The sequence below is a fragment of the Erinaceus europaeus genome, chromosome 7, assembly GCF_950295315.1.
Source record: "Erinaceus europaeus chromosome 7, mEriEur2.1, whole genome shotgun sequence".
Taxonomy (NCBI): domain Eukaryota; kingdom Metazoa; phylum Chordata; class Mammalia; order Eulipotyphla; family Erinaceidae; genus Erinaceus; species Erinaceus europaeus.
The window spans coordinates 72,397,611-72,422,923 of NC_080168.1; the positions used below are offsets into that span (position 1 = coordinate 72,397,611).

General features: G+C 40.5%; 1 protein-coding gene across 3 annotated transcripts in view; it reads left to right on the forward strand.

Moving 5' to 3' along the window:
- The window catches only part of CENPJ (centromere protein J), a 56,293-nt gene that overhangs the window by 16,613 nt on the left and 14,367 nt on the right, over nt 1-25,313 (forward strand). For all 3 annotated transcript variants that reach the window (XM_060194743.1, XM_060194742.1, XM_060194744.1), the window contains 5 exons: nt 35-146; nt 1,951-2,053; nt 3,071-4,691; nt 13,361-13,493; nt 22,948-23,113. In XM_060194743.1, coding sequence (XP_060050726.1) covers nt 35-146; nt 1,951-2,053; nt 3,071-4,691; nt 13,361-13,493; nt 22,948-23,113 — 2,135 coding nt within the window. The remainder of the gene's footprint in view (nt 1-34; nt 147-1,950; nt 2,054-3,070; nt 4,692-13,360; nt 13,494-22,947; nt 23,114-25,313) is intronic.

Below are 25,313 nucleotides of genomic sequence, written 5' to 3' on the forward strand. Positions count from 1 at the left end.
AAAAAAACTAAATTGATTCTGTAATTTGTTATAGGACAAAGCATTTTACCATGTTGGGAGGAAATGATGGAGCAGATGCAAGAAGGGGATGATATGAATGTAGTAAAATCTGGTGATTCTTCAGAAGTGGTTAATATTGAAGAAAGGTATCATTCATGTTGAAAGGAATAGAAATGTGACAGTTTCGTATAAAAGCCAACTATTATTATTACTATTATTAATGTATTATTGTTTTATTGTTAATAATTAATTTTTTATTGAGGGATTAATGTTTTACAGTCAAGAGTAAATACAATAGTTTGTACATGCATAACATTTCCCAGTTTTTCACATAACAGTACAACCCCCATTAGGTCCTCTGCCATCATGTTTCAGGACCTGAACCCTCCCCCCGAACCCCCCCCCCCCCATCCCAGAGTCTTTTATTTTGGTGCAAAATACTAACTCCAGTCAAGTTCTGATTAGTGTTTTCTCTTCTGATCTTATTTTTCAACTTCTGCCTATGAGTGAGATCATTCCATATTCATCCTTCTATTTCTGACTTACTTCACTTAACATTTCTTTTTTAAAATATTTATTTATTTATTCCCTTTTGTTTCCCTTGTTGTTTTATTGTTGTACTTATTATTGTTGTTGTTGGATAGGACAGAGAGAAATGGAGAGAGGAGGGGAAGACAGAGGGGGAGAGAAAGAGAGACACCTGCAGACCTGCTTCACCATTTGTGAAGCGACTCCCCTGAAAGTGGGGAGCTGGGTTCTTGAACCTGGATCACTTTGTGCCATGTGCATTTAACCCACTGTGCTACCGCCTGACTCCCAAAATAATTTCTTAAAGCTCCATCCAAGATGGGTAAAAGCCAGCCATTATTATCGAGTACTTTCTTTGTTGGAAAAGTCCATAGTTTTCTTGTTTTTGCTGGAATATGTTCTTAAGTATAATGTTAAAGATAACCATTCACATTCTGTCAGCAATAGGAGGTGGTAGGGAAGCATCAAAGTATATTTGACATTATCTTTAGAAGAACTGAGCAGTCTTTTCACATAAAATTTTTGAGAGGGCTAGACAGTGTTGCACCCACTTAAATGCTTGTATTACCACACATAAGGACCCAGGTTGAAGCCCCCAGTCCTTACCAGCGGGGGAAAGCTTCATGAGTGGTGAAGTATTGCCACAAGTGTGTGTCTGTCTGTCTGTCTCTCCCTCTCCATCCCCCTATCTCTCTCAATTTCCATTTGTTGTATCAAATGAAATAAATAAATAAAGCTTAAAATATTTAAAAATACACAAAAAATAGGAAAAAATATTGATACAATTATTTTTTAGTTAGTAAATTATGTATTGAATAAGAAAAACAAAGACTGGATTTACATTTGATGTCATAATTATAATTATGTAAGTCTGGTTAAAGAATATTAAATTTTATGGCCTAAAATGTATTTTAAATTTTAAATTTCAGTGAATATGCTGGATGGGCAAAAAGACTGTATTCTTATTGTTAAAGATCATAAAAATGCATATTTAGGGAGGAAGGTAGATAGCATAATGGTTATACAAACAGACTGTCATGCCTGAGGCTCTAAAGTCCCAGGTTCAAGCCCCTGAACCACCATAAGTCAGAGCTGAGCAGTGTTCTGGTTAAAAAAAAAAAAAGCATATTTAATGAACTAATTTTGAAGTATAGTTTGAAGCTGTAGGATGAATATAGTACTCCTTAAGTTATTCTACATATAGATAAAAAGGAGCTTTAGTACTCTTCAAACATGAGTCTTGTGTGTTTCTCTACTTTGACAGATGAAGAGAGATTATTATAGTTAATTAAGTTCTCAGAGTGTCAACTTTGCAAAAGTGTAGTTTGGGATGTCTATAATAGAAACTCTAAAGGCAAAGTAGCCATTACATTATAATTTTCTCGCTAAATGATTTTCTTTTCTTTTTTTTTTGCTGATCAGGCCTATTAAAGCTGCTACTAGAGAGAGAAAGCAGACATTTGAAGACTACTTAGAAGAACAAATTTGGTTGGAAGAACAAGAACTGAAAAAAAGACAGCTAAGGGTCAGCATTTCACTATTTTGATTAAATAGTTGAAGACTTGAGAGATGTACTTATAACTTGCTTTAAAAATAGGGTGCTGGGAGATAACTCATGTAATAAAGTGTACACTCAACCATGTGTAAGACTCCAGTTCCCAGCCTCCACCAACCACTTGAGAGCACCCTGCAAAGGTGAAGCTTCATAAGTAGTGGAACAGTGCTATGGTGTCTCTCTTTTTTGTCTCTGTTTCCACCCTCTGTTAGGAACAAAGGAAGAAAGGAATTTGTTGGGATTGGTGAAATTACATAGGCATGAAGCTCCAGTGGCAAAAACACCCCAAAACAAACTCCCAAAATGAATGAAAATCAGCTTTCTGGTGCATAATGAGAAAGCTAAATGTTAAGGCAAATGACTTGCTTTTGCCTGAGCTCCTGGGTTCAGTTCATGGCACTGCATAACTGTGTAGTAATGCTCTATTTTCTCTTTTCTTTCTTTCTTTCTTTTTTTTTTTTAGGACAGAGAGAAATGGAGAGAGGAGGGGAAGACAGAGAGAGAGGGGGAAAGATAGACACCTGCTTCACTGCCTTTCAGTCGACTCCCCTGCAGGTGGGGAGCCGGGGGCTCAAACCGGGATCCTTACACACGTCCTTGTGCTTAACCCATTGCGTTACCGCCCGAATCCCATAGTTTCTCTTTTCTCATCTCTTCCTCTCTCAATAAAAAATGAAATTATAAAAAATATATAAAAGCAGCGGCTTGATGCTCTCGCACCTGGCTGAGCGCATGTGTTAAATATGCAAGGACCCAGGATCGACCCCTCCGTTCCCACCTGCGGGGGTGGATGGGGGAAGTTTTATAAGTGGTGAAGCAGTGTTGCAGGTGTCTTTCTCTTTCCTTCTCTATCACCTCTTCCCTCTAGATTTCTGGCTCTGTCCAATAAATAAATAAAGATAACAGTTTTTTTAAATATATAAAAGCAAAAGTGACTGATTATTTGAAATGCCGGAATTAATTCAGTTATTGTTCTTTTATTTTTAGGAAGCAGAAGGATCATTGCTAATGAAAGCAAAACCTAAACAACCATTCTTGAAGCGAGGGGAAGGTTTAGCTAGGTTCACCAATGCCAAATCTAAGCTTCAGAAAGGGAGAGAAGGCACACTAGCAACTAACATTTCAGAGGACCAACCTGGGTTTAAAGTAGACAGACAGCAATTCCAGCGGAAGACTGCTCTTATAAGTAAAGAACTGTGTATAGAGAACCCTCCTGTTAAAAAGAACAATAAAGCTAGAATGAAGAGTGGCTCTGTCCCATTTAATCAGAAGCCAAGAGTACTTATGAAGAATAATAGAAAAAGTCTTTCTCCATCAGGCTTGAAAATGCCAATAGCTAAGAAATCTGAACGGCAATTTAGAGGCCAGATTAAATCAGAAAAACTTATTGAATCTAGTAATAAAGAAAATGTACCTGAGTGTACAAAACCTTGTGACAGTAGTTGCAAAGTCTGGAATACGATACGAGGTAAAGACAAGCCTCTTCCTGTGGCGACAGGCAGCGGTGTGGCTTCTAAGAGCCGGATAAGCCAGACTGTGAAAGAGTCAGAGTCTTCTCTGGACCTTTCTCTGCAGAAGAAGTTAGAGAATTGGGAACGAGAAAAAGAGAAGGAAAATTTGGAATTAGATGAATTTCTGTTTTTAGAACAAGCTGCTGATGAAATCTCATTTTCCAGTAATTCCTCTTTTGTACTGAAGATCTTAGAGAGGGATCAGCAGATCTGCAAAGGGCACCGGCTATCTTCCACCCCTGTCAAAACTGTGCCACAGGAGAACAAGACATCAGATCGCACTAATCAGTGCAATCAGAATGCTGATCGAGACTCTGCTGAGTGTGGAAGTAAGAGTGACTGTAAGGTCACACCCATACAACTTGATTCAGTACCCTTATCTGATGGATTGAGGGAACAGTCTCCCAGAGTCAGCAGGAAAGAACCCCAGATGAGCACTTGTGAAAATCAAACTGGATGGAGTGCAAGTGATGATGAGGGTGTTATGAATAGCGACAGTAGCACTGACTCTGAGGAACAACTTAATGTTACCATAAAGCCAGCTGAGGATAAAGAAAGGGCCTTTAACGGCAGAGAAGATAGCCCACAAACCTCTGATGCTAAGGCACCAGTTAGAGACAATGGTGGGACCCAAGAAGGTAAAAGGAAAGATGTTGATCTAGATTTGTCTGATAAAGACTACAGTAGTGATGAATCTATTATAACAGAAAGCTTGAAAAACAAGATTTCACAGTCCTCAAGAACATCTTTATCGGTAAGTACCAACAATATTGACTTTGATGATGAAAGAACTTGGACTGACCTGGAAGAAAGTTCTTTTAAGAGTGATGTTATTCTTGGAAATGAAGCCATTTATGGCACTCTTCAGACAACCCACCCTAAGAAAAGTGAGCTGTGTGTGCCAGATAAAACAATAAAGAGGAAGGTTGCACCAGTCAAGAAGGGAGAAGACTTGAGCAGATTCAGTAGGAGCACCAGTCCTCCTCCTCCATCAGAGCTGATGATGAAGTATTTCCCTTCTTTGAAACCCAAACCAAGATCAGATTCACACTTGGGAAATGAATCCAAGTTAAATACAAGTGAAGACCAACCACCTGGTAAGTCAGAGCATTGTAAGTTAGTAGGCTGTTGGGAAAGTCATTACGTATTTTTCTCTGCAAAAATGCATCATGACTTTTTTTGTATTTATTTATTGGATAGAGACAACCAAAAACTGAGAAGGAAAGGGGATATAGGAGGAGAGAGAGAGACACAGTTCTGCTTCACCACTCGCAAAGCTTTCCCCCTGCACCTTGTGCTTTGTAATATGTGCGCTCAATCAGGTGCCTCATTACCCAACCAAACCCCATCATGATTTTTCTAACAGCCCAATAGAAACATAATGTTAAGATTTTTTGATACTTTGATATCAGGATACTTAAAGTTCTCTTTTTATTTTATTGATTTAATAATGATCGATAAGATTGTAGGAAAAGAGGGGTACAATTCCATACAGTTCCCACTGCCAGAGTTCTATATCCCATCCCCTCCATCAGAAGGTTCCCTATTCTTTATCCTTTTGAGAGCATGGACCCAGCATCATTATGGGGTGCAGAAGGTGGAAGGCTTGGCTTCTGTAATTGCTTCTCCACTGGACATGGGCATTGGCAGGTCGATCCATACCCCCAGCCTGTCTCCATATTTCCCTAGTGAGCTAGGGCTCTGGAGAGGTGGGGTTCAGGACACATTGGTGAGATCATCTTCCCAGAGGAGTCAGGTTGGTGTCATGGTAGCCTCTGCAATTCGGTGGCTGAAAAGCATTAAGATAGAAAGTAGAACAAATTGTTAAGTAATCAGGAACCTAAAGGTAAGAATAGAGCACATGAGATTTGGGGTCTCTTTTGGAAAAAGTCTGTTTTAGGTATATTCCAAAGGACTCATAACTTTTATAATTTTTGCCTGTGCCTGACAGCTAATATGCAGATGGACTAAAGATACTGTCTAGGGACATGGTGTCAGAGTTGGAAATATGACTAGGAAGCTTAAAGTTCTAAGCTACCTAGTAACTCAGTACAAAAAAGTAGATGAATTGTTGAAAAACAAAATTTTTTATTGGGGAAATTAAAAAAATATATATTTTATTTTTGTGAGAGATGCAGAGAGAGACAGAGAAACACCAGAGCACTGCTTAGCTCTGGTTTATGGTGGTATGGAGGATTGAACCTGGGGCTTTGGAGCCTCAGGCATGAAAGTCTTTGCATAGCCCTTATGCTATCTCCCCCGCCCCTGGGGAAATTTTTATTAGACCTTTAAGACTGTTACATAGAACACAGTGCCACATCTCCCCAAGATAAATGTCCATACACCTCATGAAATTTGATTTCATGTGTGCATGAAAATAATGTAACAGTAGTCTTAACAAGATTTAAATAAATTACACGTTTCGATTTTTTCATTCAAGTTTTTCTCTTGCCAGAAAATCAGAAGAGCATAGGAATTGCATGCATAAGGCTCCCAGCACTGCAAATGCCAAAACTGAATGTTGTTTTGACCTCTCGATCATAAAAAAATAATAGTAATAAAAAAGCTTGCCATATTCCTTAGGTATTAAGAGTCATTGGTGGGGATCAGGGGCTTGAACCTGGGTCCTTGTGCACTGTTACGTGTGAGCTTAACTAGGTGTGCTACCACCTGACCCCCTTAGGTCTTTTTCCACACATATACTAGGACCTCAGTACTCTCTTCACTTTGTCAAGTAGAAAAACTGTATAGTATATATCTATATACTGCTATTTTTACCCTTTTTGTAGGTATAGAAGTATAACCAATTTCTTTTGTGATATTTACCTACAGTGTAAAATATTTTTGCTTTGCAATTAATGAACAGAAATATATTCATTAAATTAAAAAAAAAAGTCATACAGGGGCTGGGTGGTAATGCAGCAGGTTAAGCACACATGGAGTGAAGCTCAAGGACCTGCTCAAAGATCCTGGTTTGAGCCCTTGGCTTCCCACCTACAGGGGGGGTCTCTTTACAAGCAGTGAAGCAGGTCTGTCTATCTTTCTCTACCCCTCTCTGTCTTCCCCTCCTCTCTGTCCTGTTCAACAATAATAATAGCAGTAACAACAAAAGGGCAACAAAAATGGGAAAAGTGGCCTCCAGGAGCAGCTGATTCATAGCACAGGCACTGAGCCCCAGCAATGACCCTGGAGACAAAAAAAAAAAAGTCATACTTGACTATAAATATAACTAACTACTGAATTAAGTTCCTTAGGAAGACCCAATTCACCCCTCTTGAATATACCACTCAGCTTCTTCTGGGGGAGAAAAACCAGAAAGGCATGAATTCTGGTCATAAGATCTCCATCCTCGTCTCCAACTGTTTTTTTCTTTTCTTTTTATTATTATTATTTATTTATTATTGGATAGATACAGAGAGAAATCGAAAGGGGGGGAGATAGAGAGGGAGAGAGACAGACACCTGCAGCCCGCCTTCACCACTCATGACTCTCCTCCTGCTGGTGGGAACTAGGGGCTTGAATCTGGGCCCTTGTGCACTGTAATGTGTGGCCTTAACTAGGTGTGCCACCACCTGGCCCCCCTTTAATTTTTCTGACATACACAGAAAGAGAGGGAGAGGGAGAGAGAAAGGAAAAAAGGAGAAAAGGAGAGTCAGCTGTAGCAGTATTCCACTGTTAGTGAGTAGTGGGGATTTAGAAAGCATCCCTGACGCAGAATGGTTTCCGTTTTCATATCTTCAATTTTTCTAAATAAACCTTTTGTCCTTTGCACAAATGATGGAAGTGGAAAAATGTATTATTATTGTGAAGTGTTGGGCAGAGGAACAATTTCTGCTTTATTTCATTGCTTTGTTTTTGTTACGTGAAGGATTATTTCTAATGTGTATGTGTAATATGTTCACTGGGGAAATGTAGGTAGGACCATACACGTGCATGATATTAGGACTGAGAGGCATTTCCAGCTCAACTTTTTCATTATTATTATTATTATTATTATTTAATTTTTAACTTTATTTTGGATAGAGACAAAGACATGGAAAGGGAAGGGGGAGATAGAAAAGGAGAGGGAGGGGGTCAGGTGGTAGCACAGTGGGTTAACCGCATGTGGCACAAAGTAAGGACCTACTAAGAATGCCAGTTTGAGCCCACAGCTCCCCACCTGAAGGGTCGAGTTCATTTTACAAGTGGTGAAGCAGGTCTGCAGGTGTCTTTTTCTCCCCTTTTTTGTCTTCCCCATCCTCTCTCCATTTCTTTTGTTTGTTTTGATTTTTTTTTATCATTTATTTATTTAAACATTTTTTTTATTTATAAAAAGGACACGTTGACTAAACCATAGGATAAGAAGTGTACAACTCCATACAATTCCTACCACTAGAACTCCATATCCCATTCCCTCCCCTGTTAGCTTTCCTATTCTTTATCGCTCTGGGAGTATGGACCCAAAGTCATTATGGGATGCAGAAGGTGAAAGGTCTGGCTTCTGTAATTGCTTCCCTGCTGAACATGGGCATTAACAGGTCATTCCATACTCCCAGCCTGTCTCTCTCTCTCTTTCCTTAGTGGGAAAGGGCTCTAGGAGCTCCAGGACACATTGGTGGGGTTGTCTGTCCAAGGAAGTCTGGTCAGCATCATGCTAGCATCTGGAACCTGGTGGCTGAAAGAGTTAACATACAAAGCCAAACAAATTGTTGATCAATCATGGACCTAAAGGCTAGAATAGTGCAGATGAAGAGTTGGGGGTCCTCCATTTTGTAGATAGCTAGTAAGCATATTTTAGTTATATTCCAAAGGGCCTGTGGCTATACTAATGTTTTTTTTTTTTTCCCCTGAGCCTGAAATCTGATATGCAGGTGGATCCAAGTTATTGTCTGGGAAGATGATGTCATGTCTGGAAAAAGGACCAGAAAGCTGGATTAGGGAAGAGAGTAGCTCCCTAATATGGGAGAGGGGTATAAATATTGTTGACTGTAAACCCCATCGATTTGATGTGATCTGGGGCCCATATTCAGCTTAGGAGTCTATGTGACCTCTGCATCCCTATAGATCTGAGCTCACATTCTGTGGTCATGAGTAAGAACATTCCAAGCTCCTCTCTCCATTTCTCTCTGTCCTATCCAACAAGGACATCAATAATAATAATAAGCATAACAATGATAAAAAAAAAAGACAAGGGCAACAAAGGGAAAAAAATAGATTATAGGAGCAGTGGATTCATGGTGCAGGCACTGAGCCCCAGCAATAACCTTGGAGGCAAAAAAAAAGGAGAGGGAAAGAGACATGGATGCCTGCAGGGCCAGGTGGTGGCATACCTGGTTTAGCACACATGTTACAATGTGCAAGGACCTGGGTTCTAGCCCCTGGTTCTCACCTGCAGGGAGAAAGCTTTGTGAGTGGTGAAGTAGGTGTCTCTCTCCCTCTCCCTCTTTTCCTCTCGATTTCTGGCTATCTCTGTAAATTCAAAAATTTTTTTAATAAAAAAAAGAAAGATGCCTGTCATACTACTTCACCGCTTGTGAAGTTTCCCTTCTACAGGTAGGGACTGGGGGTTTGAAGCTGGGTCCTTTTGAAGTGTGACATTTTCACTCTATCAGATGCACCACTGCCCAGCCCCCCAAGCCCCTAATTTTTCATCTTTTAATTAGAAAAAGAGAGAAACAGAGAAGAGAGGCTCTATTGCACTGCTCCATCATTCATGAGCTCTCTAGTGCCATCCATGTTACCTTCCAAGTTCCTGTGGTGCTGGAACTTGAACCCAGGGCTTTCTACACAGCCAGGCATATGATCTTCCCACAGTGAACTATCTGCTGAGCCTTCCAGTACTATTTATTTATTTATTTATTTAAAATGCATTTTGAGACTTCCGGAGGCGGGGCTACGGAGCAGCAGCAGCTGTGTTTCTCTCCTCTCCTGAGTCAACTAGGAATATCAAAGGAGACAATCTGGGACCACAACAAGACAGGACTAGAACGACTTCAGGAACCTACCAAATCACCCATGAGTGCAAACACGTGTAGCTTGTGGACAGAGAGGAGCCTAGAGAGAGATTAAGTGGCTGGTAACAGTCCGGCAGTTTATCAGCTGAGACACCACCTCCAGTCTGTTTCACCCACAAAAAGATGACTGAAGGAAGAAGAGGACTCCCCTAAGACTCACTAAATGCAACTGTTGAGTCTCCATTGCTACTGCCCTCAGAATCTGGAGCAGTGGTGGGGAGGCCCTGTGCTGACACCAGGGGAAAGAGAACTAACCAGGAAACTCAGGAGAAGATCTATACCTCTGTGCCCTAGCAATGGGTATATGAGAGTCTCTTTGCATAACCACTTTGCTATCTCTCCCCCACCCTGCTTTATCTCTTGGTCAAGAGTAAGGGATTAAGCTAAGAAGCCTACTTATAGTTTAAAAGCCCTCAGGCTCCCATAGCCTACAGGGAAGAAAAAGAACAAAAGAGGCTTTTAAACCACTGAACTCCAACTCGGATTAAAGTAATATTGAAACAACTGCCAACCCTTTAATTACCTTACTTAGACACAAATCAATCCAGGCAAGTGTGATCAGTAATTTGAAAGGTAATGAGAGAGGGACCTCATAACATACTACATAGAATGGTTAAACCAACAAGAAGAAATATTGGAGAAGTGAACCAGGACAAGAGTCCAGATAAAACCCCCCGAAAAGTTGAAGCACAAAATAATGAGGACAATATCCAAACACTAGTTAAGGAAATAATCACAGGTGAGTAAAGAGTTTGAAAAAATTGTCATCAGAAATGCAGAAACAACCAATGAGACCTTGGAAGAGAACACTAATTATCTCAAGCTTATTAGAGAGCTGAAAGCTGAAATAGCTGAGCTAAGAACAGAACTAGCTGAACAAGCTAAAACAGTATCAGAACAGGGCAACAAAATAGATGAACTCCAGAAAATAGTAGAGGAGAGAGAATAGATAAAATGAGGCTCAAGACAGAATTAGCAAGATTGAGGACACATTAGAGACAACTAAAAAAGAAGTATGAAATCTCGAGATTAAGAGATACTGAAAACCACAACAGAGACCAATGGGATGACTTAAAAAGAAATAATATACGCATTATTGGCTTACTAGAGGAAGAAAGGGAAAGCATTCTTTAGGATATAATAGCCGAGAACTTCTCTAATGTAGACATCAAAGACATAAAGGTTCAAGAAGCCCAGAAGGTCCCAAACAGAATTAACCCAGTCTTAAAGACACCAAGACACATCCTATTTAGAATGGAAAGGGATAAGGATAAAGAAAGGATCATGAAGGCTGCAAGAGAAAAACAGAGAGTCATCTACAGAGGAATACAACATCACTGGAGTTGGTCGATAGCACAGCAGGTTAAGCACAAGTGGTGCAAAGCACAAGGACTGGCGTAAGGTTCCCAGTTCAAGCCCCCAGCTTCCCACCTGTAGGTGAGTTGCTTCACAGGCAGTGAAGTAGGTCTGTAGGTGTCTGTCTTTCTCTCCCCCATCTTCCCCTCCTTTCTCCATTTCTCTCTGTCCTATCCACCAACAACGACATCAACAACAACAACAATAATAACTACAATAAAACAAAAAGGGCAACAAAAGGGAATAAATAAATATTTTTTTAAAATACTACATCACTTTATGATCAAAACACTACAAAAAATGGGAATAGATGGAAAATTCCTGAAGATAGTGGAGTCTACATATAGCAAACCTACAGCCAACATCATACTCAATGGTGAAAAACTGGAAGCATTTCCCCTCAGATCAGGTACTAGACATGGCTGCCCACTATCACCATTATTATTCAACATAGTGTTGCAAATTCTTTCTATAGCAATCAGGCAAGAGCAAGGAATTAAAGGCATACAGATTGGAAGAGAAGAAATCAAACTCTTCCTATTTGCAGATTACATGATAGTATACATAGAAAAACCTAAGGAATCCAACAAGAAGCTTTTTGAAACCATCAGGCAATACAGTAAGGTGTCAGGCTACAAAATTAATGTTCAAAAGTCAGTGGCATTCCTCTATGCAAACACTAAGAAGTTGAAATCTAGAAATCAATTCCTTTACTATAGCAACAAAAATAATAAAATATCTAGGAATAAACCTAACCAAAGAAGTGAAAGACTTGTATACTGAAAATTATGAGTCATTCCTCAGGGAAATTGAAAAAGACACAAAAGAAGTGGAAAGATTCCATGTTCATGGGTTGGAAGAATTAACATCATTAAAATGAATATACTAAAGTTAAAAAATTAAATAAAAAGACAAAAATAAAAAAATAAAATGCATTTTAACAGCACACAATTCTTGGTTCTTAGTGTTAATATGAGTTGTCAGAAAAGTCATGACAGTTTTTGCATAGAAAAATAGAGCATGCCATGACTGTTCCAGCAATCCAGTAGTTAGCATCATATTTGAAACTGTGAAGGGTTAAACATTTTTTTTTCCTTTTAGTGATTTAATAATGGTTTATAAGATTATGAGTCTACAGAGTGTACTTCCACACCACACCCACCACCAACTTTCTACATCCCCACCCCCATAACCACCATAGATGTCAAAGTTTTAGAAACAGTTTGGCGGCAGCTGCTGTTTTATTCATCTTCTTTTTTCTCTTCTCTCCTTCCTCTGTTCATGCGTTTCAGTTATGTATACATTACATATAAACAAAGCCATCCAGTAGTTGTATTTTATGTCCTTACTTAGCATAATCACCTCTAGGCCCATCCTTTTTGTTCCAAAAGATACAATATCTTTTTAATTGCAGAATACCATTCCACTGGGCATTGAGGTTGTTTCCATCCCTTGGCTGTTTTTTTTTTATATTTATTTCCTTTTTGTTGACCTTGTTTTATTGTTGTATTTACTATTGTTGTTGTTGATGTCATTGTTGGATAGGACAGAGAGAAATGGAGAGAGGAAGGGAAGACGGGGAGAGATAGACACCTGCAGACCTGCTTCACCGCTTGTGAAGTGACTCCCCTGCAGGTGGGGAGTGGGGTCTCGAACTGGGATCTTTACACCAGCCCTTGCGCTTTACCTGCTGAGCTACTGCCTGACTCCCCATCCCTTGGCTATTGTGAATATTGCAGCTAAAAACATAAGGGGACTTCCTAACAAAGTCCCAAAACCTAGATATAGACCAGGTCCCTGAGATAGAGCATATGTTCACACGTATCTATAAACTAGGGCAAAATATATACCTGAAAGCGGAAGTACACAATAGTCTGCAGCGAGTACCCCCCCAACACTTCATCTGCACTATTCCAGCCTTCAGGTCCTTCAGGAAAAATAATGGTTCAACAATTTGTTTGGCTTTGTATGTTAACTCTCTTTTCAGCCACCAGGTTCCAGATGCCCTCATGATGCCGACCAGACTTCCCTGGACAGACGACCCCACCAATGTGTCCTGGAGCTCCGCTTCCCCCGGAGCCCCATCCTACTAGGGAAAGAGAGAAGCAGGCTGGGAGTATGGATTAACCAGTCAACGCCCATGTTTAGTGAGGAAGCAATTACAGAAATCAGACCTTCCACCTTCTGCAACCCACAGTGACCTTGGGTCCATACTCCCAGAGGGCTAGAGAATGGGAAAGCTATCAGGGGAGGGGATGGGATACAGAGATCAGGTGGATTGAATTGTGTGGAGTTGTACCTCTCCTATCCTACGGTTTTGTTAATGCCTCCTTTTTAAAATAAATAAATAAAGAACATTAAGGTGCATATATCCTGAAGGGCTTTTTTGAAGTTCAGTTTTTGGTTCTATTTTATAGGTGACAGTGCTCGATCTCAAGTTTTGAGAGAGAAAGTTATTGAATTGGAGACAGAAATAGAAAAATTTAAATTTGAAAACACAGCTTTAGCTAAACTTCGCACTGAACAAGAAAACTGTATGGAAAAACTCAGGTAAGTTTGTAGGGGAACATTCAGTTAATCGTTATGAGATGAGCTCTAGAGTAGTGCACCGGGTTAAGCACGTGTAGTATGAAGTGCAAGGATCCCAGTTTGGGCCTCCAGCTCCCCACCTGCAGGGGGTGGGGACATCTGCAGACCATCACCGCTTATGAAGCTTGCCTCCTGTAGGTGGGGAGTGAGGCTTGAACCCAGGTCCTTGCACACGGTAAGGATGTGGATTCAATCAGGTGCACCGATGCCTGGCCCCCCATATAAGAATTTTCAATAGCTCACTCAGTGTGTTGCTTTGTCATGTGCATCATCCAGGTTCAAGTCTGGCCCCACCTCCCAGCCTCATTGGAGGAATCTTTGGTGGTCTCTTTAATTCTCTTATCTATAAAAATAATGATAAGTTTGAAAAAGCAAAGCAAAAAATTTTTTGAATGACCCACCTTTGTGGTGAAGGTTTTAGGTTTTAAAAGGGATTATCTTAGTAATGAGATCATAAAAAGAAAATTGAAAAGCTGTTTGGAGCTATGAATTTAAGTGCAGCTTTGCTCAGTTGATTCTCTAGAACTATAACCAAGCACACACAAACTGGCTTAAAGCAGCCAGGGATTCATGTTACTATGTTTTGGGGGCTAGACTTCTGGGGTCCAGGCATCTGCAAGGCCCTGCTTTCTCTCCTAACTCTAAGAATGCTGTCCTTGGCATTCTTGGCTCTTGCTTCCCCCATTATGTCCATATGTACCCTATAGACTTTTTTTTAACCTCTACCCCCCCCCACACACACACACAGGTAATATCAGATCCCTTAGTGTTCAGTCTTTTCTTCTGTTTGATTAAGTCTGCCATTGAAACTGTCCTCTTTCTCACTTTATTCATTGTCTTCTTCAGCTACAGAATTTGTTTAGCTCTTTTTAGTCTTCCTTTCTCCTTCCTTCCTTCCTTCCTTTCTTTTTCCCTTCCTTCCTTCCTTCCTTCCTTCCTTCCTTCCTTCCTTCCTTCCTTCCTTCCTTCCTTCCTTCCTGTTACTGGAGCCTTGTGTACCTGCCATTCCACTCTGTTGATGTTTTAGGTTATTTCAGAGGGACATAGGGAAGGAGAGGGGGAGGAGTACGGGACGGGGGAGAGGGAGAGAGAATGAGAATGAATTCTACCCCTTGTGGGACTCCCCAGAGCTGTCTGTGGTATACCCATCTGATATCAGGGCTCTAGCCTAGGACCTAGTGTGCACTCTACTGGTGAGCTATCTCCTGGCTTATGTGTGGTTCTTTTTAATGATTTCTGTTGTTGAACCTCTTGGTTTTTGTTTTATGTACTTTTTCATGATTTTGTTGTTTGCTTGTTTTCTGTGGTAGCTAGCTGAATTTCCTTAGAAATTATTTGAGGGTTTTTTTCAGGCAGTTCATAGATTTCCATTTCTCTGGGATTGGTTGTTACATGTCTTCACTGTTCTGGTGAGTGAGGGGGGCAGAGAGAAACACCTGCAGCACTGCTCCACCACTCATGAAGCCTCTCACCCTCAGCTTGGGAGCAGGGCCTTGAACCTCATGCATAGTAATGTGTCCATTCTCCTGGGTGAGCCTCAGCCTGAACCCTGGTTACTGGAGTTTTGTTTGTATATTTTGGTGTCATATCTGCTTGCTTCTTTGTAATCTGTAACCTGTGTTAACATCTGCGCCTCTGAAGGAGCAGACAGCTTTTGTCTTTGTGATTGGGTTTGGTGGGCGGTAACCTCCTCTTGCCCCACCCTTGTGATAGGTCTGCCTCCAGGATAGCAGCTTATGGGGCTGCAACTGGACCACAGGCTCTCTGCAGTGGCCTCCACAGTTGGCAGGCCTGCTCCCAGAGGGTCAGGCAGATGTGGGTTTTTGCCATATATCCAGGTAGATACGATATAAAATTACTGACTTTTAAATTAGCACTGGGTGCTATAAAAAAGCTCTGGCCACTTTGGCAAGGCCAGATTGAATGATCTCCAGCATACACACTAGGTGTCCCTGTCTTAGGCTACCCTCTACTGATTTTACCCTTCCTGTGTGTGTGGTTTTTTTAAAAAAATATTTATTTTGTGATTAATAATTCTTTGGCCCACTTTTATTGGGTTATTTTTGTTTCTTTTGGAGCTGTGTACCAGTTCTGTACAGATGTTTGGTATCAGTCACTTGTTGGATGTATGATGTGCAAGTTATCTTCTCCTATTTCCTGGGTTGCCTGGTTATCCTTGTGTAGTTTGCTTTCAATGTGTAGAAATTTTTAGTTGCTTGTAATCCCATTTATTTACTCTTTTACATTTCCTATACTCAGGGGGTTGAGTCTCCAAATACATCTTTGATGTGAAGGTCCAGCAAAGTTTCATTTTTTCTATAAACTTTAGAGTTTCTGATCTAATATCCAGGTCTTTGATCCTTTCTTTTTTTGCCTCCAGGGTTATTGCTAGGGCTCTGTGCCTGACTGAATACACTGTTCCTGGAGGCCATTTCCCCCATTTTGTTGCCCTTGTTGTTACTGTTATTGTTGCCATTGCTGCTGTTGTTGTTGGGTAGGACAGAGAGAAATGGAGAGAGGAGGGGAAGACGGGGGAGAGAAAGATAGACACCTGCAGACCTGCTTCACTGTTTGTGAAGCAACCCTTCTGCGGGTGGGGAGCTGGGAGATGGAACCAGGATCCTTGTGCTTTGTGTCATATGCAATTAACCCACTGTGCTACTTCCTGACCCAGCTTTGATCCATTTTGATTTGACTTTGGTGTATGGTGTTAGGTAGTGGTCTAGTTTCACTTTTCTGCATGTGACTGTCTAATTTTCCCAGCACCAGTTTTTTTTTTGTTTTTTTTTTTAAAAGACATTCTTTACCCTATTGAATTTATTTTATTTTTTTATTTTTTACCAGAGCACTGATCAGCACTGGTGTGGGGGATTGAACCTGGAATTTTGGAGCCTCCAGCATGAGATCTTTGCATAACCATTAAGCTATCTACCCCCACCAACCTCTTTACTCTATTGAATGGCTTCAGCCCCTTTGTCTTATCTTAGGTGGCTATATAAGTGTGGGGTCATTTCTGGACTTTTGATTCTGCTCCATTGATCCAAGTGTCCATTTTTATTCCAGCAACCACAGTACTTTATTACTGCTTTGTAGTGTAAATGGAAAGTTGGGAAATGTGCTACCTCCGTATTTTTCCTTTTTTTCTCAGAAATGCTTTGGCAATTTTTTTTTTTTTTTTTTTTTTTTTTGTGTGTGTGTGTGTGTGTGGTTCTACACACGTTTTTGGACAAGTTGTTCAGTTTGCTTGAAAAATGCCACTGGAGTCTTGATAAGGATTGCATTGAAATTATAGATTTCTTTTGGTAGAATGGCCATTTTAATAATGGTTATCTTCCAACTCAGGATTAAGAAATATTCTTCTACTTCTGTGTGTCCTTCTCTATTTTCTTTTTTCTTTTCTTTTCTTTTTTTTTTTTGCCTCCAGGATTATTGCTGGGACTTGGTCCCTGCACTATGAAACCACTGCTCCTGGAGGCTATTTTTCCCCCTTTTGTTGCCTTTGTTGTTTATCATTTTTGTTATTATTGTCATTGCTGTCATTGTTGGATAGGACAGAGAGAAATCAAGAGAGGAGGGGAAGACAGAGAGGGGGAGAGAAAGATAGACACCTGCAGACCTGCTTCACTGCTTGTGAGGCGACCCTTCTGCAGGTGGGGAGCCGGGGCTCGAACCGGAATCCTTAAGCCAATCCTTGCGCTCTGTGCCATGTGCGCTTAACCTGCTGTATTACCGCCCAACCCCCTCTATTTCTTTAATAATGTCCTATAGTTTTCATTGTAAATGTCCTTCACCTCCTCTGTGAGATTACCCAAGGTATTTTTTATCTTTTTGGGTTCAATTGTAAATGGGATTGAGTCTTTAATTTTCCTTTCTTCAGACTCCTTGTTTGCGTAGAAAAATGCCACAGATTTACATGTATTGATTTTGTATCAGCTACTTTACTGAATTTATTAATTATTTCCAATAGTTTTTTTGGTGGAGTCTTTGGGGTTCTCTAGGAATATTATCATCTCATTAGCAAATAGTGGAATGTTTGATTTCTTCCTTTTCAATCTGTATACCTTTGATATCTCTTTCTTGTCTGATTGCAGTGGTGAGGCCCTTGAGAACTATGTTGAATCTTAGTGGAAATAAAAGACGGGATAGAAAGATAGATAACAGGGGACCGGGTGGTAGCACAGTGGGTTAAGCACACATGGCGCAAAGTGCAAGGACCGGCATAAGGATCCCGGTTTGAGCCCCCGCTCCCCACCTGCAGGGTAGTCGCTTCACAGGCAGTGAAGCAGGTCTGCAGGTGTCTGTCTTTCTCTCCCCCTCTCTTATCTTTCTCTCTTCTCTCAACTTCTCTCTGTCCTATCTAACAACAATGACAACAATAATATTAACAACAACAAGGGCAACAAAAGGGAAAAAAATGGCCTCCAGGAGCAGTGGATTCATAGTGCAGGCACTGAGCCCCAGCAATAACCCTGGAGGCAAAAAAAAAAAAAGATAGGTAACAGCAGACCTGCTAGGGCATTTGTGAAATGTCCTCGCTGCAACTGGGGAACCTGGGGCTCTGACCTGGATCCTAGTGTGGGTCCTAGTGCTTAGTACTTTGTGCACTTAACCAGGCGTGCCACTGCCTGGCCCCCTCTGTAGGGTCTTTATTATAAATGAGTGTTAGATCTTGTCAGATGCATTTTCAACATTAGTTGATATGACAGCAGGATTCTTATCTTTCCTTTTTGTTGATAGGATGAATTACATTGATTGACTTGCGAATGCTGAACCATCCTTGTTTCCCAGGGATGAATCCTACTTGGTCTTGGTGAATTATTTTCTTCATATAATATTTTCTTGTTGTTGGATTAGGTTTGCCAACATCTTGCTCAGGATCTTTGTATCAGTGTTTATCAGGGATATAGGTCTATACTTTTCTAGTAGAATCCTTTCTTGCTTTGGGGGGGACAAAGTGATGTTCCCTTCATAGAATGTGTCTGGGTGTGCTTGCCCCTCTTCAATTTTCTGGAAGAATTTGAGGAGAATTGATATTATTTCCTCTTTGAAAGTCTATTTTATCCAAGTAGAATAGCTGTTACTGCCTTTTTGTTTGCATTATTGGCTTGGAATACCTTGTTCTGGCCTGACACCCAGAGCTTCTGTTTGTCTCTTCTGGATGTGTGTTTTCTGGAGACATAGAATAGATAGGTCTTGCTTTTTAGTCTATTCAGTCACTCTGATTCTTACAATTATTGAATTTAATCCATTCACATTTAGGATGATTACTGATAAATATGGTTTACTTATGGCCATACTGACTTCTGTTTTGGAATTGTTTTATGTTGTTGACTCTTTTCCCCTTTGTTTCTGTTTGTTACTTTATGTGGATGTCTTTTTTTTTTTTTTTTTTTACCATATTTGCATTTGCTTTATTTTTTTTTATTTTTAAATTTTTTTTATTATTATTTTTTTTTCTGTTCTCCCTAGCCTAGGCTTTTTTTTTTTTTAATTTCTTTCCTGGGGAATTAATGCTTTACATTCAACAGTAAATACAATAGTTTGTACATGCATAACATTCCCCAGATTCCCATTTAACAATACAACCCCCCACTATGTCATTCATCATCTTTCATGGACCTGTATTCTCCCCAGCCACTCACCCACCCCAGAGTCTTTTACTTTGGTGCAATATGCCAACTCCAGTTCAGGTTCTAATTGTGTTTTCTTTTCTAATCTTGTTTTTAAACTTCAGCCTGAGAGTGAGATCATCCCATATTCATCCTTCTGTTTCTGACTTATTTCACTCAACATGATTTTTTCAAGGTCCATCCAAGATTGGCTGAAAACGGTGAAGTCTTTCTATAATGGTCTTGACCACTATATATATATATTTATATTTATATTTATATATATATATTTCCCATTTTTCTTTGTGCTATATTTTGTTTTTGTGGCTATCATGAGTATTGTGTCTGACTTACATATCTACAGCAATCTTTTTTTGTTTTACCAACATTTTATTGTCTCTATTTTTCTCTCCTCTTTCCTGTATCTGTTTTTCCCTGTTGGTGTTTTCCTGGTTCTATTCTAATACTGATCATCTCATTAAAAGTTGAAATTCCATTGCTTTTTCTTTTCATGTAGGACTCCTCTCAGTAATTCTTGCAAGACAGGATAGTGGCAGATTCCTTCAGTTTCTGAATATCTGAAAAATTTCTTCATTTCTTCCTCATACTTGAAAGATGATTTAGCAGTATGCAGTTATGTGTGGCTGTCAATTGTTATCCGTTAGTACTCTGGATATGCCATTCCACTCCCTCCTTGTCTCTAGGGTTTGTGATGAGAAATCTGATGAAAGTTTGATGGTTCTGTCTCTGTATGTGAGTTTCTTCATTTCCCTAGCAGCCTTGTCTTTGGTTTTGGATAGTTTTACTATGATGTGTTTTGGTGTGTGTTGTTTTGGATTGAGGAATTTAAGGTTGCTTTTGGCTTCTGAAAATTGCTGCTAAAATTTATTTGAATATATTCTCTTCCCCTCTCTCCCTCAGGGATCCTAATAACTTTGATGTTCATCTTTCTGATGGAGTATGCTGTGTCACAGAGAAGTGCTTCATTTTTCCTAAAGCTCTGCAACAGCTTTAAATTAAACAGATGTGGTGGTTGTATCTTCTGGTTTTCATATTCTCTCCTTCACCTGATTTACTCTACTTCTTCGGCCTCTCACTTCAGCCTGAACTGCATTTAAGGTGTCGTTGTGCTCTGCAGCTCTGTTTAAAGCTTTTTTCACATATTTTGTAATTCTTTGGTGAAATGGTCTCTTAGTTCTTGAATTTGTGTCAGTATGTCAAGTTTACTTTCTTGAATTGATTTCATAATGAGTTTTCTGAACTCTATCTCTGCCATTTTTTCAGATTTGTGTCTGGTCATTTGGAGTTTTTTTCATTGCTGTGTCTTTGTTTCTGTTTTTAGCATAGCTTTTGCTGTTGTGCCAGCAGGAGATGCTGTGGCTAAGGTGTTGGATTTCCTTGTTTGTGTATCTTGGTGGGGGAGGGGAGGTTTTTTTTTTTTTTTAAAGATTTTATTATTAATGAGAAAGATAAGAGGAGAGAGAGAGAACCAGACATAACTCTGGCACATGTGCTGCCAGGGATTGAACTCAGGACCTCATGCTTGAGAGTTCAGTGCTATATCCATTACACCACCTCCCAGACCAAGGGAGGTGTTTTTTTTTCTTCTTTCTTTCTGTTTCTGTTTCTCTCTCTCTCTCTTTCTCATTCTCTTTCTTTCTTTCTCTTTCTCTCCTTTCCTTCCTCCCTTCCTTCCTTCCTTTCTTTCTCTCTCTCTCTTACTTAAGAAGGTACAGTTGTAAATTATTGAGTTTTTAGGTACTTTTTTTTTCCCCTCCAGGGTTATTGCTGGGCTCGGTGCCTGCACCATGAATCCACCGCTTCTGGAGGCCATTTTTTCCCCCTTTTTGTTGCCCTTGTTGTTGTAGCCTCGTTGTGGTTATTATTATTGCCATTGTTGATGTTGTTCATTGTTGGATAGGACAGAGAGAAATGGAGAGAGGAGGGGAAGACAGAGAAGGGGAGAGAAAGATAGGCACCTGCAGACCTGCTTCACCGCCTGTGAAGCGACTCCCCTGCAGGTGGGGAGCTGGGGGCTCGAACCGGGATCCTTATGCCGTTCCCTGTGCTTTGTGCCACATGCACTTAACCGACTGTGCCACTGCCCGACCCCCTTTTTTTCTTTTTTAACAGTTGTTGTTTTAACTCTGTCTGGGAGTGATGTGCCTCAGCTGCTACTCCCTTGCCATGTAGCTAGAAGTTGGATGGGATTTATTTTTCTAGTTGTCTGTGGGAGCCTGAGCAGATCAGAGTGCTTTAATTTCAGCCAGATTTTTTCCCCCCCACTAATGGGTCCTTGTGGGGCAGTTCAATATCCTGTTGTCCCTTAGTTCACAAGTTAAGCTCCTAGATCTACTTTCCTGCCACCCCTTTGTACTCTGTTGGGTAACTCTCAATCTGGCTCCAGCCAGATCACTGACTATGGTTTCTTGAGTCCTGAAAATCTCTCCCTCACCCCTTTTCCATTCACTAACCATACTTGTCAGCACTCACCTGTGGTCTAGTGAGTTTCTTTCTTTTTTTCTTTTTATATATATTTATTCCCTTTTGTTGCCCTTGTTGTTTTTATCTTTGTAGTTATTATTATTGTTATTGATGTCATTGTTGGATAGGACAGAGAGAGATGGAGAGAGGAGGGGAAGACAGAGAGGGGAAGAGAAAGACACCTGCAGACCTGCTTCACCGCTTGTGAAGCGACTTCCTTGTAGGTGGGGCGCCCGAGGCTCGAACCAGGATCCTTATGGTCCTTGCACTTTGTGCCACGTGTGCTTAACCCACTGTGCTACTGCCCGACTCCCCCTAGTGAGTTTATGAAGAGATCCAGCTTGTATTTTGTAGAGTTTTCAAGTGATTTTTCATTGCTTTTGATAGTGGGGGCTGGGGGAGAGTGATAGGAAACAGCTATTACTCCATGGCCACCTCTGGAAGTCTATCTCTGTATTTTTCTTCTTCTCTTTCCCCTTCTTTTCTGCTTCTTCTTTTTTCTTTGTTTTCCCAATATTTTATTTATTGATTATTGGATAGAGACAGAGAAATTGAGAGGGGAAGGGGAGGTAGAGAGGGAAAGAGACAGAGAGACACCTGCTGACCTGCTTTAATACTTTTGAAGCCCGGCTGGTGAACACCAGGGCTTGAACCTAGGTCCTTTCATTTTTAAAGTATGTGCTCTGTGGGATGAACTTTCCGGGCCCTACTGCTTTGTCTGCTGCTCTTTCTCATATAGCCGCACAGGCATCCAGGCTGTTGTGTGAGAGCTGCAGGCATATTCTGACCTCAAGACTTTTCGTGCTTAATCTGACCTGCTCTGTGTCATGCTCCTTGGAGATTATTCTCTTACTTCAGGTTTTACTTCATATATTATCTCTGCAGTGTGACTATATCTAAAATTTTAGTCCCCTGTACTGACATACTCTAATTTCTTGACTTATTGGTCTCCTTAACACTTTTAGCTTTCCATGTATTTTACTTAGGCATTTTATTTATTATCTGTCTCTCACATTATACTGTAAAAATCTTCAAGGGAGAAAGAACGCTTTTTTTTTTTTCTTATTGTGATTTCTCTAATGCCTGAGGTAGTACTTGATTCATGGGCAGGGTTATGCTTGTTGGGTGAATGTTTTATTGCATTCAAAGATATTTTTGTCTTGTGAATTGAAGATGGACTCACTAATAATAGCAGACCCTCATACTCGGGCCATCACCAGTGTTCCATTTTGGTACCACATAATGCATCTAATTATTATTATAATTATTATAAAGTAATTGAGATGGTCCTCATAGTGGATAACATGATCTGGTCATTTTAGGAAAGAAATTGCAGACTTTGAACAACAGAAAGCAAAGGAGTTGACTCGAATAGAAGAGTTTAAAAGGGAAGAAATGAGAAAGCTACAAAAGGAACGCAAAGTTTTTGAAAAGTATACTGCAATTGCAAGAGCTTTTCCAGATAAAAAGGAACGTGGAGAAATACAGGTATGCCAATTTCCTCATATTACACTCAGATAAGTTAGGATGATACCTTCTAAGTATCGTTGCATTGTTGATGTGCTAAAGAAAAATTGGATACAGTCAGTTTATTATTCATTTATTGACTCAACAAATAATCTGCTCAACCCACTGCATTATGAGTACCTTTTGTGTCTGGTTTTGTTTATTTATTATGAGAGAGGGAGAGAGAGAGAGAGAGATCCCATGCACCATCCATGGGATTCTACTTTTTCTGTTTTTATTGTTCTAACTTGCAGTGCTGGGGATCAAATCTAGGGCCTCCTACATGCAAGTCCTTCTACTGCTGGGCCACCACTCTGGCCCCTATAACTTGGCTCGCTCACTCCTCCCCTGCCCTCCCCTTTCTCCCTACAGTTAGGTGGATCTTAGTCTTGAACCTGGGTCATGCACACAGCACAACAGCACACTATCCAGGTGAGCTATTTCACCAGCCCCTCAGGCTACTGTTTTCATTTTACTTTGGAGAGGCATTGAGAGACACACTGTAGCACTGGAGATTCCCCTAGTGCTGTGGTGATATTTGTAGGTTTGTTGGAGCTGAGATCTGGGTTATATTAAAGCCAAGGCATATCCCCTACCCAGTGAGCTATCTTCCAGCTCCTCAAATACTGCTAATTCTGTTCATTTATACAACTTTTAGAGCCCTAATACTAATTTTAAAACCTAAAAAATAATGGGAGTGGGTGGGTAGAGAGGGATAGTCACTTCACTGAGTACATGTGGCCTGGGTTTGAGTCCCAGCACCATGGAGAGGGGATGTAGTGAGGGTGGAGAAAACGTCAGTGCTGTGGTGTGTGGTACATTTTTTTTTTTAAGTTAGAGACAGAAATTGAGTAGGGAGGGGGAGCTAGAGAGGGAAAGAGACAGAGACACCTGCAGCCCTGCTTCACCACTCATGAAGGTTTCCCCTGCGGGTGGGGACCAGAGGCTTGAGCCCTGGGTCCTTGTCTACTGTAATGTGTGCACTTAACTAGGTGCACCACCCACCGCCTGGCCCCCTGTGATCACACTCCTTACCTCCGTCTTACTTTCTATCTCTGAATGGAAAATGTGGTTGGGGATGATGAAATAGCACATGCGTGAGGCCCCAGCTTTACAAAATAGAAAACATCAACAAAAAAGAGGTGAAATAGGTTGTAGTCATTTGAAAATTAAACTTAGTCATGTTCCAGGGGAAGATAGTAGTTGAAAAGAATTAACATGCTTCTACCTAAAAAAAAAAACCCAAAAACTTTGAGACCTTGTAGAGGATAAAGTAGTTGGATATATTCGTGACATATGCATACTCAAAGATTCTTAAGAGAAGACATAAAGGCAACTAAGTAGAAAAATGAATATTGAACCTCATTGAAGTTAAAGCTTCCTCTTACTAAATAAGAGATATAGGAAACTGAGGAGATAGCTCAATGGGTAGAGCACATGCATTCATGAGGCTCTGGTCTCTTTGTCATATCAAAACAAACACAGCAGCATATCAAGATAAATCTTGCTCTTGGGAGATTCAGAAACAAGAAAAAGGCGATATTTTAGAACGAACTTTGTACTTTGTCACTGTATACTGTAAAAACACACATATAAGGACTGGGGGGTGACTCCTTTGGTAGAGTGCACTCATCACAATGGAGAAGGACCAGGGTTCAAGTCCCAGGTCCTCACTTGCAAAGGGGGAGATTCCTGAGTGGTGGGACAGGGCTGTAAGAGTATGTCCCTCCCCAAACTCCTATCCTCTGTCAAAAAGAAAAAGAAAAAAAGAAGGGCTGGCGAAATGCTTCACTGGGATAGTGTTCTGCTTTGCCATGTGCGTGACCCAGGTTCTAGTCTGGCCCCTACCACATTGAAGGGAAATTCAGTGCTCTGCTTTCTTTTTCCCTACCCTCCCCCTCTCAGAGCAATTAAAAAAAAAAAAATGGCCGTGGGATTGGTGGAGTCTCAGGTACCAAGCCCTAGTGGCAAAAACAAAACAAATATACTTACTAGGGAAAAAAAACCAACCCAATATTCACACTCTTTTCTGTTTATTAAATCATCAAATAAAGAAGTGATATCTTTATCCTTCATTATTTATTTGTTTGTTTAATGAAAGAGAGAATGAGAAGCTAAGAGAGCACTACTCTGGTGTATGTGGTGCCAGAGATTAAATTGAGACCCCACGAACCCAAGTCCT